Source organism: Saccostrea echinata, unplaced genomic scaffold (genome assembly GCF_033153115.1).
Source record: "Saccostrea echinata isolate AGI-Se365-2 ecotype Australia unplaced genomic scaffold, CSIRO_AGI_Sech_v1 ptg000043l, whole genome shotgun sequence".
NCBI classification, from domain to species: Eukaryota; Metazoa; Mollusca; class Bivalvia; order Ostreida; family Ostreidae; genus Saccostrea; species Saccostrea echinata.
In genome coordinates this window covers 2862467-2879661 of record NW_026889792.1, presented here as the reverse complement: position 1 = coordinate 2879661, position 17195 = coordinate 2862467, and the positions used below count along the sequence as shown (strand labels likewise).

The 17195-nt window shown below is 33.1% G+C and overlaps 1 protein-coding gene across 1 annotated transcript; it reads right to left on the bottom strand.

Moving 5' to 3' along the window:
• Positions 1-7523: 7523 nt before the first annotated feature.
• LOC133201288 (epidermal growth factor receptor-like) lies at positions 7524-15824 on the bottom strand. The gene is made up of 6 exons (XM_061337087.1): positions 15653-15824; positions 12478-12548; positions 8871-8982; positions 8523-8681; positions 7914-8119; positions 7524-7771 (listed from the first exon to the last, which is right to left on the bottom strand). The coding sequence occupies exons 1-6, from the start codon at positions 15757-15759 to the stop codon at positions 7632-7634; spliced, it is 795 nt and encodes a 264-aa protein (XP_061193071.1). The 5' UTR covers positions 15760-15824; the 3' UTR covers positions 7524-7631.
• Positions 15825-17195: the final 1371 nt, after the last annotated feature.

Sequence of the window (17195 nt, the reverse complement as noted above, 5' to 3'; positions counted from 1 at the left end):
GACACCAAACTTTCATCAGTATCATAAAATGCATTTAGTATTCAGATGTTGACTACCCATAGATAAATACACATATTTATACCCCCGCTCCGAAGGAGAGGGGGGTATACTGTTTTACCCTTATGTGTCTGTCTGTCCGTCTGTCTGTCTGTCTGTCTGTAACAAATTTTGGTCACAGTTTTCTCAGCAACTACTCATTGCAGAAGCTTGAAATTTTAGCACAATCTTTGTTTAGGCATGCCATATGGTGGGAGACATTTTTGTACGAATTGGATGTCAACTTCCTGTTTATCCGTGTGTCTGTCCGTACCATACATAACAAATTTTGGTCGCAGTTTTCTCAGCAACTACTCATTGCAGAAGCTTGAAATTTTAGCACAATCTTTTTTTAGGCATGCCATATGGTGGGATTCATTTTTGTACGAATTGGATGTCAACTTCCTGTTTATCCGTGTGTCTGTCCGTACCATACATAACAAATTTTGGTCGCAGTTTTCTCAGCAACTACTCATTGCAGAAGCTTGAAATTTTAGCACAATCTTTGTTTAGGCATGCCATATGGTGGGATTTATTTTTGTACGAATTGGATGTCAACTTCCTGTTTATCCGTGTGTCTGTCCGTACCATACATAACAAATTTTGGTCGCAGTTTTCTCAGCAACTACTCATTGCAGAAGCTTGAAATTTTAGCACAATCTTTGTTTAGGCATGCCATATGGTGGGATTCATTTTTGTACGAATTGGATGTCAACTTCCTGTTTATCCGTGTGTCTGTCCGTACCATACATAACAAATTTTGGTCGCAGTTTTCTCAGCATCTACTCATTGCAGATGCTTGAAATTTTATCACAATCTTTGTTTAGGCATGCCATATGGTGGGATTCATTTTTGTACGAATCTGATGTAAATTTCCTGTTTATCCGTGCGTCTGTCCGTACCATACATAACAAATTTTGGTCGTAGTTTTCTCAGCAACTACTCACTGCAGGTGCTTGAAATCTTAACACAATGTTTGTTTAGGCATGCCATATGTTGGGATTCATTTTTTACTAATCCAATGTCAATTTCCTGATTATCACTGTGTTTGTCCATAATTGAACTTGTGTATTCACATCAGAGCGGAGGTATTATTAGTGAGCATTGGCTCACAGACTTCTTGTTTAACCAGGTTTACAGATGGAGATGAGTTTTGTTATAATGTTGTCATTCTTGCAAGCCACTGGATTTTAATTCACTATTGCCGTTTTAGACAGATCCTGCTTGATGCTGCAATGAGTAGCAGATTAAAAAACCCTGGCTTGCAACACTGTATTTGAATTTATCAGAATAGAATCAGTTTCTAACATTTTATGTGTGATTTTAATACAAATTTCTTTCAAATTTTTGAAAGTAATTCAGAACTATCAGCTTATGTGTTTGTAACCGACTATTATTTTTGACAACTTTTATTCACAACTGGTCAGTTTGAAATCCAACCGCAACAACTAATTTTCATAACTTAGATACATTCTATGTAAATACGCAATTAAGGAAATGGTTCACATTCAGAAATATTCCCTCGTAAAAGAAGGTAGCAAAAATCATGGATATTTCTGGCACATGATTAAAAGTTGGTTTACAGTATCCCCCTCAGAATGCCCTGGAACCTCTGTCTTGTTTGCTTTACAGTAGTGTTACATTAATGTTTATCATTATCATCTATACATTAATGTTTATCATAATTATTTAACAGTAATGTTTATTTTGCATCATTTCAAGATTTGTTTCTTTCATAAAATTCTGAAATGCTTTTTCTTTAGTAATGTTCTGGAGGCTTGATTGTGTATATGTAGTGTTTATGTTCTGCAGTTTTACATTATGATGTATTGTCCCATGTGATACATTACTTGTGGCCATGATGTTTTTATTTTTGTACACTTGAGGAAGTGGTTTTGATCGTTGTTATTTCAAGATAATTCATGTTTTTACAATTAAGTTGTCTTAAATTAAGTTTGGTAAATATTTATCAACAGGTGATAATGACAATTTTGAAATATTAAAATTAGTTTAGTTATCTAAGTATATACATACAAACAGTGTTTAATGGGATGGATTTTGCAACATTGTATATTATGTAGGTTTATTAAAGTCCAGAAGTAGTCTGTTGTTCATATGTAAATGATGATTTTTTTTTTTTTGTTTTCATTAGAGACAGCAAAGAATGTCAACTGACTGTACTTATTTTGTGTATGTTCCCTGTCGCTACAAAGCTAACATGATCTATGTGCACATGCTATAGAAGGAGTAGATCATTTGGCAACACTCTGAGGTTATAATTTTTTTTTTTTTCTATTATTTTATCGAATATCAATGAATTTTCTTCGTAAGGTAACATTACTGAACCCTGCAGTTCTAAAACTTTAAATATGTTAATGCAAAAGCCTTTGTACTATGAATTAAACATGGTATGGCCATAAGAGACCTGCTTAAAGGGAACAAAGTAGGATGGCTGAGATTTTTTTTCTTTGTTTTTTTTATGTCAGATATATATGGATATACATGTAGTACCCTCTGCATTTTCATTACCTTCGACCCCCCCTCAAGAAAACCCTCGCACAGTCTGCATATAAATTTTGACTACAGAATGCAAGTTTGAGTATTTGAACATGAATTAAACCCAATGTTCTTATTTTTTAACTGTTTGATGAAAGAAATTTTGTCATTTTCTTGGCATGTGTAACACTATGATTTTAACAATGTTGTTGTATATTTCTGAAGTGTAACATGTTTTTATGTTGTTGTTTTTTTTATGACCATTATTTTGATTTGTGTAATAATCATTCTAACCAGAACCACCCATGTGTACAATAGTAATGATAATCTAACAGTCAGACAGATCAATTGACAGTTGTATTTATGACATGTATTTAGTTTTATTTATTTAATCTGTTGAGCTTTAGAAATCAGACAGTTCAGTTTACAGTTATGACATGTAATTAGTGTTATTTATTTAATCTGTTAAGCTTTGGCTGAATCATTTTCAGAAGACCATATCTCGTATGTTGTTTTTATACTGCTGTTTAAGTTTTCTGTGTTGACGCTATGTTAAGGCTGGCTTCCTGCTGTAACGGCCTTTGTCCTAGGTTGAATTTTTCTTTGTATCTCCTTTATGGTCAAACTAAAAAAAAAAATCCCTTCACTTGAAAAAAAATCATCACTTTCTCTCTGAACAGAAGTATTTGATTATTGCAAATTACTGTTAGATAATTGATAGTTATTGTATGAAATATTTCTCTTCCATGTTACTTTCCTGCATGCCATCTTGGAGGTGAAACTGGTGAATTTAAACATTTGTGGCAGAAATACATGTATATGGGAAAAAATCTTTAAAATACTTAAATTATGTTTGAAGGAGGCTTTAACAAATATATTCACTGGAAAAATTGTTATGTACACCTTATGTCGAGCATGACAAGTTTTAATAAATTGGTTGACTGTAAAGGAATCTCAGGGCTTGTTGACCTCCAATATTGTGAGCAATGAGAAACAACTCTTGCTGAAATAGCATGTCAAAATCTACATTTAGTGCTTTCATAGCTTGTAAAGGAGAACAGTGAAGTATTAATGGAGGCCTAGAACATGCTGTGTGTTTTGTAAATGGTTGTGGTATTCATAAGGTATCAACATTCCTGTAATAAAACTACCTGGTGTGCTGGCTTGTAAAATAAAATGCCATAGAACATATGGTATGGGATATCATCTCTCCATGATGTCTTTTGTATAATATCAGGCAAATATATACATGTCATTTATTTTTATGTGACTTGATATTATTATTATAACTGTGAGTTACATATGTTGTTTTTGTCATTCCTGTAATTATAACTAATGACTCCATTACTGCCACTGATGCTTAAGTTAAAAAGGATGATTAAATGGCTAAAGCACAAAGGTTGTTTATTTTCTTTTTAATGTGTATTATAGGAGTTATCGCCCTTGTCTTAGTTTGATCTTTATCAGACCTCGATATCATATGAGTAATTTACTTCTTAGAGGTTACCAGTGTACCAAACTTGATATGTGTCTTAAGCAAAAGAATCAGAAGATACATAGAGGATATTCAATGTTGGAATTTATTTTACGAGTGGGACAGGATTTTTTTTATATTTTCACGAGTGCGAAGCACGAGTGAAAATATAAAAAAAATCCTGTCTCATGAGTAAAATAAATTCCATATTCATCTACAAAACATTGAATTTTCTGTTCATTACATTTTTTTTTATTTTCCCTTTGCCTCTGTCTTTTCTTAACACAGTGTCATACATTGTAGGCTCTGTCTTCATATTTCAGCAATTGAGACATCATAGCTTAGCAGTTGTGAGATTAAAACTATTGTAACATGGATTTTAGCAATGTATTTGGGAAGAAATTGGCAGTTTAAGTCTCTATCAAGATGGTTTATTTACTTTATCTTATTACAGACCAGAAATTATTTTTAACTTACATTGATATCCTTTCACACTGTGAGATAATATCACTGGTATACTTTCACACTGTGAGAGAATATCACTTTTATTCAATAAATAAATCACAGTATTTCACTGTTGAAAATGTGATAATGATTAATACATCATCTTAAGTCCAAAGTAGATTGACTTTGTGACCTCAAAATCAATTGGGGTCATCTACTTCTTAAGGGAAACCAATTTCCAAGTTTGGTATTGGTCAAGCAGAGGGTTGTGAAGATACTGAGTGCACCATGTTCTCATGTCTTGAGTAGTTAACCCTTGACTTTTGACCACAAAATAAATAGGGTTCATCTACTCTTAGCTGGAACCTGTATTCCAAGTTTCATTTCTGTATGGGTTTTCAAGATGCTGATCGGCTAACAGCTGCAACCAAAATGTCCACTTTTTCAAGGGATCCTAGAGGTTTAATTGATTTATAATTGATTAAAATTTCATTTTAATTGAAAAGACCATGTTTTAAGGCAAAGAGGGTTTCTTTAATGTATCTACAGCATCTAAATATTGTTCTGAATTCTTGTCTTTGGAAGTCCTGATCAGAAGTATTGTACTTTTTATGTGACTGAATGAAAAGGGAAACTATTTATAAATAAGTATTCTGGTCATGAAAGTGTGGGGAAATATAATCTGATTTTTTTTAACTGATAATAAAGTATCGAACATTCTAAGATAGTTTGTGAATAAGCTCAAGTTATTACTAGTGCAAGGAGATGTTGAAACAAATAAACAAAAAGCTTCACTATTTCTCAAATTACATAAAGACAAGGGGTTAAGGGATACAGTAAAAAGAGGCCTATTTGAGTAAAGGGATACAGTTGTAAGAGACCTATTTGAGTAAAGGGATACAGTTGTTAAAGGCCTATTTGAGTTGAGGGATACAGTTGTAAGAGGCCTATTTGAGTAAAGGGATACTGTAGTAAGAAGTCTATTTGAGTAAAGGGATACAGTTGTTAGAGGCCTCTTTGAGTAAAGGGATACAGTTGTTAAAGGCCTATTTGAGTAAAGGGATACTGTAGTAAGAAGCCTATTTGAGTAAAGGGATACAGTTGTTAAAGGCCTATTTGAGTAAAGGGATACAGTTGTTAAAGGCCTATTTGAGTTAAGGGATATAGTTGTTAAAGGCCTATTTGAGTTAAGTGGTACTGTAATAAGAGGCCTATTTGAGTAAAGGGATACAATTGTTAGAGGCCTCTTTGAGTAAAGGGATACAGTTGTTAAAGGCCTATTTGAGTTAAGGGATATAGTTGTTAAAAGGCCTATTTGAGTTAAGTGGTACTGTAATAAGAAGCCTATTTGAGTTAAGGGATACAGTTGTTAGAGGCCTCTTTGAGTAAAGGGATACAGTTGTAAGAGGTGTATTTGAGTTAAGGGATACAGTTGTTAAAAGGCCTATTTGAGTTAAGGGGTACAGCTGTAAGAGGTCTATTTGAGTTAAGGGAAACAGTTGTTAAAGGCCATTTGAGTTAAGGGATACTGTAATAAGAAGCCTATTTGAGTAAAGGGATACAGTTGTTAAAGACCTATTTGAGTAAAGGGATACAGTTGTTAAAGGCCTATTTGAGTTAAGGGATATAGTTGTTAAAGGCCTATTTGAGTTAAGTGGTACTGTAATAAGAAGCCTATTTGAGTTAAGGGATACAGTTGTTAAAGGCCTATTTGAGTAAAGGGATACAGTTGTAAGAGGTCTAATTGAGTTGAGGGATACAGTTGTTAGAACCTATTTGAGTTAAGGGATACAGTTGTTAAAGGCCTGTTTGAGTTAAGAGATAGAGTTGTTACAGGCCTATTTGAGTTAAGGGATGCTGTATAAAAAGCCTATTTGAGTAACAGGATACAGTTGTTAGAGGCCTATTTGAATGCTCAGCAGTCAGGCCTCTCTTCCATACTGTCGCCCGCGTGGCGCAGTGGTTAGAGCGTGTGCTCTAGAGTCGCGGCATAAGGAGTTGATCCTTACTTCGTGGGTTTGAATCCCACTGTGGGACGTGGAGACCGGTCCTTCGGATGAGACCGTATAAACTGAGGTCCCATGTCGCAGTAGGTGCTGGCACGAAAAAGATCCCTCACTGCTCAATGGCCGTAAGTGCCGAGTAAAGGACAAAATTTGCAGCTTTCCACCGGCAAGTGGTGGCGTCTCCATATGAGTGAAAAATTCTCGAGAGGGACGTTAAACAACATACAATCAATCAATCTCTTCCATACTGACAATATATAGATCAGAGAAAATCTTTACTGAAGTGAAATATGGAGATAACCATCAGTAATTAAACTGTTAACTAGTTTTGAAGTTTTTAACTAGGACTGAAGCTGTTAACTAGGACTGAAGCTGTTGACAAGGACCGAGTTTATTAACTAGGACTGAAGCTGTTGACTAGGACTGAAGCTGTTAACTAGGACTGAAGCTATTGACTAAGACTGAAGTTATTAACTAGGATTGAAGCTGTTGACTGGAACTGAAGTTGTTGGCTAGGACTGAAGTTATTAACTAGGACTGAAGCTGTTGACTAGAGCTGAAGTTGGCTAAGACTGAAGTTATTAACTAGGACTGAAGCTTTTAACTAGGACTGAAGCTGTTGACTAGGACTGAAGCTGTTAACTAGGATGAAGCTGTTAAATAGGACTGAAGCTGTTAACTAGGACTGAAGCTGTTGACTGTAACTGAAGCTGTTGACTAGAACTTAAGCTATTAGCTAGGACTGAAACTTTAGACTAGAATTTAAAAAAAGGTTTGATCTAAGTAAGTGTAATCGACTTAAAGAACATGTCAAACTTTGCAGTTGTAAGTGTAAATTTGATGTACTAATAAGTATACTATAAATGCTCAATATTATTTTTAATGCAACTTTCCCGAGTATAAACATTTTGCAAGAGTTGTGAAGGTTTTTAGTAGTTGCCAAACCAGACTGGGGTTGATGCGTCTTTTGGCAACTACATACCAACAATTGCATGTTTCCTAGATTTATATTTTATATCAATGAAAGTCAGAAGTATTTGTTAACATTTAATAACACAAACACCAACAACAAAAATAAATGGCAGTGGACCAGTAATCTCATTTGGTATTGTACCGGAAGTGACATCAACTCCATGATAAATCCATGTCGTCATGACACTACATGTCATCTCTTGTCACGTGTATAATGACTGTGTCTGTAGCATGTCATCAATTAGATTACTAAATCTTGTATCCTTTTTAACACAGTTTTTATACCCTGGCCCCCAACATCCATCTGTTGAACATCGTAAGCTGCACACAGCTTTCTCTGAAACTAGAAACATTTTAAAAACTTATCAGGAGCAGTGCATCAGAACATCATACAGAACAATATGACAGTACATCGGTGAAGAATTTATTTATATATAGAATTTGGGTTCGTCAAAAAATTACACATTTATAAAAACTATACTTACCACAGTTTAATACTGATTTGTTCCTTTTGACTATGGCTTTTTGGCGCCTAGATCTTCTGAAGTATTTTCGGAAATCTATACTGTCAACATAACACAAATCTTTATTGCTGACTATTGCTACGTTTCCCCTCTGAATTGTTTTTAATGACGTCATACCGAGGTATTTTAATGAAGTAAATGCTATAGTTAATGAGTTGTTCATCAATCTGAAACAAAGAAAAAGCACGATTTGATCGAAAGTAAACGAAACAAAAGAAAACAAATACATTTATATAAATGCCACAGTAACAATTTTACGGTTGCCTCGCAAAGTGAGTAATTACTGTTTAAATATGTCCCTAACAGTTAAGTTGTTATTTGATAATTAAGCTAACAATTTGGAGTTTCAAGAGTTCGCATGGGTATTTTTGTTTATCACATTTGGTGTATTTCAACATTAAAAGATTTCCTTTATACCAGAAAGTTAGATGAACTTGAAAGGGACCACTTTATCTCAGTAAAACTACCCTGTAATTTCCTCCTCAAGAAGAATATAGTATTAGTCACGTGATTTATTTTTGGACACAGACAATTGATCAAACAAATACACAAGATAGTGTATATACATACGTCTTTTTCCCTCGTATTCGAATAAGACTCTTGAAGTATGATAGGTTCGTGAAGTCGGTGTGTTTGCCCTGTACCACCAGAAAACCCGTAATATCCTGGACGTTTTCGAATACCCTTAAGGCATCAGGGTGAAGTCCCATCAAATTTAGATAGGGATCTCTACAGTTAAAAGAAAATAGAATTATTTTCTTAAAATTTTGACGATATTGGCATTTAGTGTCATGCTTTCCTTTCGTAAAAATAGAGAGTCACAGAGATAATAAATACATGTATATGTGAAACAAAATAACAAGTCATATTATAAATTAACCATGAATTGATTAAGTTTAGAAAGAGGTATGTACTTACCCATGGAATGTTGCATCAGTGATTATAATATTCCCATTAATTTTTGTACATCCCCGAAATCTACGGATATTAGAATAATTCACATAATCTGGGTCCCGGAGTCCTGGACATACTGTAAAGAGAAAAAAAGTGTCATATGATGGAAAAGAGTAGTTAAACGTAACCTTTAACCTCTAAAATAAAAAAAAAAATGGGGCAGATGTTTTTTCAATCGTTCATGCATGTATGTTTATTTGACATATTTCACATGTAAAGTGATGAAATGTAATATCACAAAAGTACAATGTATTATTAAAATATTTTATTACTTATATCTACTATGAAAATGTATCATAATTAACCATAATAGTACGAATACGTACTGTAGATTTATTTTACGCGAGTACTTTATATCGCGAAATGACTCGTCTCGTAGAGGTCAGAATAAGCGAGTGGAGAGCTTTCTGCACTATTAATTCATGACCGTAGGAACCGGGAAGGGAGGGGGTGTGCCCCCCAAAATAATTTTGCCGATATATAGATTACTGTAGAAAACATAGCTACTACACGTATATGCTTGTGCCCCCTCAATAAAAACGTCTGATTGATGACCTTTTTTATGGTTTTATTTATTTATTTATTTTGCTTGTCAAGAAATTTTTTTTGCTAATTGATAGCCCCCCCCCCCAACTGAACATGTAAGGCTGTGCCCCCCCCCCCCAACTGAAATCGCTTCCTATGGGCCTGCAAGTTAAGAGCAAGTTTTTTCATTTCTTGGGAAAAGAACGTGATAATAAATTATTCGCGTTCACTTAGGAATCTTGAGATCGTTTTAATATATTTGCGTATCTTTCATTAACTTATTAGTCACGTTCTACAATACAAAGCTAGGAATAATTATGGAAAATTGAGATTACTGTACGAAACAAAGTGACCATCCTTTGACCATTGAAGAATGATTCAGTCAGTCTGTATTTTGACTAGTCAGGTGTCCAAATATTTGATCCATACTGTAGAATCATGCCTTCTATCTACTTTGAAACTTTTTTTTTTTGTATATTTTAATGGACTTTTGAGCTTGAATACTGTTCGTTACCTCCATATACATGTATTTTATATATATATAAGAATTCTTGTGCGAATTTTGATCGTGAATTGAGGTAGTTGTTTTGTGTCTTTTGAGCAAATTAAGATATCTGACATCGGGACATCAATTCTATTGAAGATTCTACATTGGTATAATTATTGTCCTTCTCTGTGTGTTATACTGCGATCGATGATCTTATTAGATTGACAGATTACAGAGAAATATCACAGTAACGAAGTAGTCACGACACATGTAATCATCCCCTCTTTGAAAAATCAAAATTTCTTCCCAGGATTGCTAGTGATACGAGCAGTTTTATTTTTAGAAATGAATCAGAATAAAAATGTTAGATGTGAGTAGGTTGTTTTACTGTTATTCATGTCTTCTACTTATCACCGATATGGGGAACAGAAGATATACATGTAATTTATTTGATGTCAAACAAATGAATGAATTCTAGACAGTTAAGGAAAGTACCGAGGCCTTTCCTCAGGAGAGATAATACTCCCTTTAATTAATAGATTTCATCAATGATTATATAACTATAACTTAGGTAGACTTATCATATTTATATACTTTCAGTTTAAATCATGTGGTACATCTATACATTCCTGTTCATCTTGTTTTTACTCGCAGTAATAACCCCAGTTTTAGAGAAGTTTCATGGTCCTTAGACTGGGGGTTCTGGGTGAATTATATTATATCCCTTTATATGCAGTAATGTTTAAAATTGTATTTTTTTCCCAATACAAGAAAAGTTTCATGGTCCTTAAACTGGGGGTTCTGGGTGAATCATATTATATCCCTATATATATATAATAATGTTTAAAATTGTATTTTTTTCTTTTCAAAAAATTTCCAATTTCCAACCCAATTCACGTTATTCATTCACACTCTGTGATATGACGGGTCGATGTATCGGACTTGTGACTCGGTTTCAGAGAGAACAATTTTAGTTTATTGATCTGTTTTCCAGATATATCTGATTATCATAACATTATGTATTCATAGCTTTCTTATCTTTTTGTTCCAGTGCTAAATTTGTTCTGACATTCTGTATGTTACAGAACCTTACTCTAGGCCAATATTTTTTTTAAAAACAAAATACATATTCTCAGGATAAAAATCATTCAAGTTCTCTTGTAGTCAAATCACTTTCTAAACATTTTTGCCTAACCTAGAATCAACTTGCAAAAGAACTTAAAAAAAAATTTATCGACTCAAAACATGTATTTAAAATATATCATGTAAAAATTTAACAATTTTTTTTAAAAAAAGTGACAATTGTTATTTTTTTAATGTAGAATTGATAATGACTTGCGGCTAGTTTTACACCGTTCTCTTATACTTTTAGCTAAAATATTACTAGCATTAATTTCAGACACTAATTTCGCGTCCATCTTTTTCCGTACCAAAAATACAAATGAATAAAAGAGAAAAAAAAAAAATTGATGTTATTTTTATCTGCACAAAATTTATAAGTTTAAAGTAGCCCAATGATAAAAGGGAAGAGGCGAAGAGGTGTTTTTGAACGAAAAAGAAAAAAAACAATAAAAAGCTTTACAGCCAGATCAAGTGAATTAAATATTCGGTGGTCATTATACATGTTAACTAAATGTAAGAACATATTTAAAAGTATCTGTAGAAGAGACTGATACTCACTAAAAAAAATTTTCAAATTTAATTTCCTTGTTTGAGTAAAAAAAAAAGTAAAATGAATGAATTTGAGAAGATTGAACAAGATGTGTGCTTTTGTCATCAGTAAATCCCATCGAAAATTAAAACTTTACTTTCCAAATGTTAGTAGATTTTTTTTGAGCTTTTGAGCACGTAAACTTCAATGAAAATATGTGTAACATATGCCTTTGAAAGAAAATTTAGGTTTTTGCTAACAACATTTAATTATAGATTTATTTTAAAAGTTAATCAAATAATTAATTTATAAACAAGAATTTGGTGAATCTGTTTACAAGTGATAAAGACAAGTTACCAATGCATATTCCATATACATGTAATATAGTCTAATGTCATTTTTATCTTACCTTATTTATTATAACTATAACCTACAAACGTTTCAAAAATACGATATTAATATCGGATATAAATGTCCAGAAGTAGTGAAAATTTGTCACATAAAATAAATTTTTCAATTATTTTCCCCGTTCGGATTAGAGGCGCACTGAATAGAACTAGCCATTGGCTTCAGGGAACGTTTACTTCTGACGTTGACCTTTACAATTTTTTATTACCAATTATTTTCCTTGAATTTGAAATAATGGCCTAATTATGGAAAATAAGAACGAAAAAAAGTTTTATACCTTAATGTTAATCTGCTGAGATTTTATAGAAACTATCTTTTAAATGATTCCATCAATTCTGATATCTGTATCCCAAGGCACTCAAAGAAAAATTCCTAAGTTTGGCTCTCATATGCAAACCGGAATCATTTTCATTCATCCAAACATGTGACAGCTCTATACAGACGTTAGTCCTCAGGATTTTTTTTTTAAATTTCCGATTGTAAAGAAATATTTGGCTTACCTCTTCTTCTCCTCGCTGCGTGCGAAACACAACACAAACATCCCAGAAAAATCAGGAAATCGCTCTTCATTCTGAAATGAGTTTTCAATACCCTCTGATATGAACATATATATCAATACTGACTAAATGGGTCGATGTTTAAATACTTTAATAAAGTGTGACATATTAAAAGTCAGAAATCTCCCCGACCATCCCATCTGGCCCACTGAAGAGAGCGTAAAACTTTCTACCTGTAGAGCGTGACTCATTTTGTTTACATCATACAGATACCTTTAATATATACATTGATAACGATGGTTCATTTTGCAATTTAGGCGAAAAATAAATCATACATGCACATATGATTTGAAGGCCTATATGCAGGGATCAACCACTCCCCCTACGTTATTGTTACGTCAGACACGTCACATTTATCTTCATTTAATATCAACACCTGAGATTTACCTCTATATTTGAAAACACCTGACAGATTATCCTGCCGGGAGATTTGTTAAGGTCTTAAAGCGACCTCCCCCACGAAGAAATAAACCCAGGCCGAGAGATTCCTCGTCGCCAGAGGAAATGCTAAATAGCTCTCGTCTCTTTTGATGGTTCTTGTCTCCAAATCTCACTTGTGAAACGTAGAAGTTGATTCTCTATAATGATTGCCTTAATTATTTCGTCATTAAGTCAATTGCCGATAAATACAGATGCTAATAGACAGATTTTAAGCAGTGGATGGAGACGGGTCGCGTTCAGCGGGTACGAACAAACAGGAAATTTGTGACATGTGAAGAGAACATCTACAATATAATTGGGTCGCTCATAAAAAATAACCACAAGTATGTACAGGGGATATGTTAAGATGAACATCGGGTACATGTAAACCAACACACCTTTGATCCAACGTATTCAAAAAAAAAGAAGAAGTGTATAGCAATTCTGGCTTTTGGCTTCATATTAATCAAACTCCATTTAACACCCTCCCCAACAATAATGTTAACGTTTGTTTTGAATACCTGTACATTTTAAACTGTATACTCAATCTTTCAAAAGGATTTTATATAATTTTACCACAAATGGTTTACTCAGTACCCCAATAGGTAAATGACCTTAACCTTCGAGATACGTGTATGAACTTGACCCAACTGGACCAGAAAGGATGTTTACCTCAGCGGCTATAATGATCTTTAATTGTTGATGCATGACGCATTTTGTTTTAACTAATCCGACTTAAAAGTAAGGACAGTGCAAAGAAAAAAAAGACACCCTCGGTCCAAAAAGGAGCAACTTGACCAACTGAATAAAAATTTTAAATTCACAATGGCCTTGAAATTCGGAATATGACCCTCATGCATGACAATTATAAAATTTTTGAAAGAAAAACTATTTTGTGTTTGATACCCCCCCCCCCCCTTCTATCTAGGAAAATGTATAAATTGCAGAAATAGCAACTACATTGATCTTGCCCTTTGATATATGACAACGGAGGAAGATCATAGCGCAAAAATTAGATATACAAATCATTTTTAAAATGTATGAAGTATATTATTTACGGACATAGGATACTCAAATAAAATTGCCATAGAAATTTGTAAAACAGTTTGTACATGTTTTATAATCATCACGAAATATCCCTATTAAACAAGCCTTATTTTTTTTTCATTCTCTACAAATCTTTACGTTTAAATCTATACTGAAATTCAACGCAAAAAAATTAAAAAAAATAAAATCTCCGAAAAATACAGAACTATATTCGGTAAAGGCATATCTCTGTCCCCATAAAAGTAAAATTTTGAACACCTATTCGAATGTGCACAATCGATATATTGTGTAAAATAAATCCGAGTTAACAAAATGTAGGGCCTAAATTATAGATTCAAGTGGGGAAACTATTGGCACTGTCGTCTCTGTGACGTCACAAACTATGGAGAAATGCAGCTATTTTTAAAAAAGAGGGGAAAATGCGATTTTTTTCTCAATATTTTGACTTTATTTCTTTTATAGAGCTCAAACTTTTCACAAATTTCATTGATATTATCATTCTACATGGAGTCGGAGCAGTCCTGCTCTCGATATCGACGTAAAATACACTATTTTCTTTCGAAATCATTGAATTATTGAATTCAAGTCATTTTTGACGCCATATTTAACATCTGACGTCACAGTGGACGATTTTTAATGCATTAGTCTTCATTTATCCGTCTGGCTTAGAACATTATATAAGATTTCCCCACCAAAGTTTAATTTTGGGGACCATTACCGATTATAGTCCTTTGCTCTATTTTTTCCATAAACAAATTAGTTTAGATCTGAAAAAAAAAATATACACGAAGCGATGATAAAACCCCACTTTTGCCTAAGAAAAGTTTGAAAGAACATAGGCGAATGAGTGAGAAAAATCTTCATGGTTGGAAAAAAATGTAACCTATTGGCTAAAGAAGATCAATGGCTCTATAATTTGATTATGAATATATGTTTACCTATAGCCCATAATTATACGTGTTCATTTTAAAGATAATGTCCCAAATATATAAATCTTGAAAGACCTTAATTAGCTAGACATCTAAGTACAACGTGTGTTTTTTACCTTCAATGTCGATCTTATTTTATCAGGAAAATCATCGATGTATTTTTCTGTAGAGCTCGTCTTGATGTTTTCAATTGATCTACCATTACATGGACTATTTCATTTGAAAGAAATGCTTTACAATAGAAAATGGTTGAAAGAAAAGAGGAATATAAAGCATTTTCTGTGACCTTTTGATGCATTTAGCACCACATTGATATTGCTATTAAAATCGAAATAAAAGGGTGTAATTTTGCGTCATTACTTTTAGCACGAATAGGAGTTATTATATAGTACATACAATAAATATCAAATAGAGAGACAATTTAGTTTTATTGCCGAGTGAATAAGGAACATACTTCTTTCAAAAGAAACATTTCTTTAATTAAAAAAAATTATTAGCTTAAGCAAACAAAACGAAACTATTAATTAATCAAGATATTTTACTACATGTATGTACCTATATTTTTATATGACGAACATACTAAATCATAGAAATTTTACTTAATTTTGAAATATTTATTGATATATTTTTTTTTTTACTTTTTTTTATTGAACAGGAAAAAAGTTTATAAATTAAAAAAAGAATGATTGTTAACGGACATATAATAATGTTTGAAGCGTTACCTTGGCAGACAGCCTAGGCCTTGGATGGTAGTCCACAGAATGACACGGCAATGTAAGCGTGGACGATATTGGTTTCTGAACAGCTTCCGGCCATCTGCCCACACCATGTGATGCCGATTTCAGCACCGATTATGATTACTGATACAGCCAGGATCCATACTGATATAAAACGATAAATATACGCAGATTTCTTGTTATAATATGGTTTTCAATGACTTTTGCGAAAATTGAGGGAACTGTCCTTGTGTCATACATTTGGGTTTTTTTTTTTAGCGGTGTTTAAAACAAAACCAGATGAAATGTTGTCTAAGAATTCTTTGCAGTGTTTGAATTGATTATTCCCTAATCTATATTTTTTTCTGTCCAAATATTTGGGCAATCCTTGGAAAGTTATCAAACAAAAAAACAAGCATATTACTTCTTCATACATTCTCCTGCAGCACAGTTGCTGTGAAACTGCAAAACTGGGATTATCTGTATGACAGAACATTATAATCATAGTGAAGGAAACCAGTGTTTTGCTTCTTAACAATAACTGTATTTATATTATTGTCCATTAAACCGAAATAAATGACTGGCGTATTTAACAATTTCAGGCTTGTATGGTGCCATTTAGCAATTTCAACCAATTATACTGGTCATTTACAGAAGGGAGTTCCCATAAATCAGGCTCATAATTACCAGACTCACCAAACTAACTTTATGAATGGACGAGGTGGTTATGAATGAGAGCAAAGGCATGCTCATTGACAATGTAATCTACAAATGTTACTAGAACCGCAGCAGCCAGCTAATTTACAAATCAAAATGTTATAAAAAGAATTCACCCTTTGAAAAAATGATAAGTAGCCTTTGAATGAGCAAATCCGCAGCAGTAGATCTTCACAAGAACTCCTACACTAGAAAATGACCACATCACAAATCAAAAACCTCCAGCTGAGAGGGCTTAAATCACTCATACGCGCATCACTCGGATAATTGCTGCTAACCATTTTTTTTATAAGTCATCACATTGCTATTAAAATCTAAAATTCTTCATCATTTACGATGGGGATTAGGTACTAGTACAATTAAGAAAACCCTCCATCCAACAACAAAACCCAACAATATAGATACATGTACATGTATAGCGCAGATGATGTCTGGATTCAAAATCGAAAAAAATCAATTATGTTGGTTGATGCAATACTTTTTTAAAGCAATGCTTATAAGATTTGTACACCATTAACGCACTGAAATGATGGAACCAATGATTGTATCAAATCATTATCCATCGCAAAGAATTGTCAGTGTTAAATTATTATCCACAGTTGTAAAATATTTGCTTAAGGTCAGACGATACGTTCCTCAAATATCTGTTTTGTATATCTTCATATTGTAAGGAAAATATTAAAAAAAAATTAAATACTTTCTGATTTCTAAACTGCTTTCTAATTGTCTTTAAAAAATTGAAACACTAAAAAATGTGATATTGGCAAATTAAGTTTTTTCCAAAAGGATTTTATAGGAAAAAACATCCTCCGGTATCTTGCACAAATGCCTG

What these genes read in the sequence shown, in the direction of transcription:
- LOC133201288 (XM_061337087.1), bottom strand. Translation starts at nt 15,759, where the DNA reads ATGGTGTGGGCAGATGGCCGGAAGCTGTTCAGAAACCAATATCGTCCA. An exon ending in ACTGATGCAACATTCCATGG is followed by an intron (nt 8,682 to 8,870) that starts GTAAGTACATAC and finishes TTTTAACTGTAG; the next exon opens with AGATCCCTATCTAAATTTGA. An exon ending in CGAATACGAGGGAAAAAGAC is followed by an intron (nt 8,120 to 8,522) that starts GTATGTATATAC and finishes TCTTTGTTTCAG; the next exon opens with ATTGATGAACAACTCATTAA.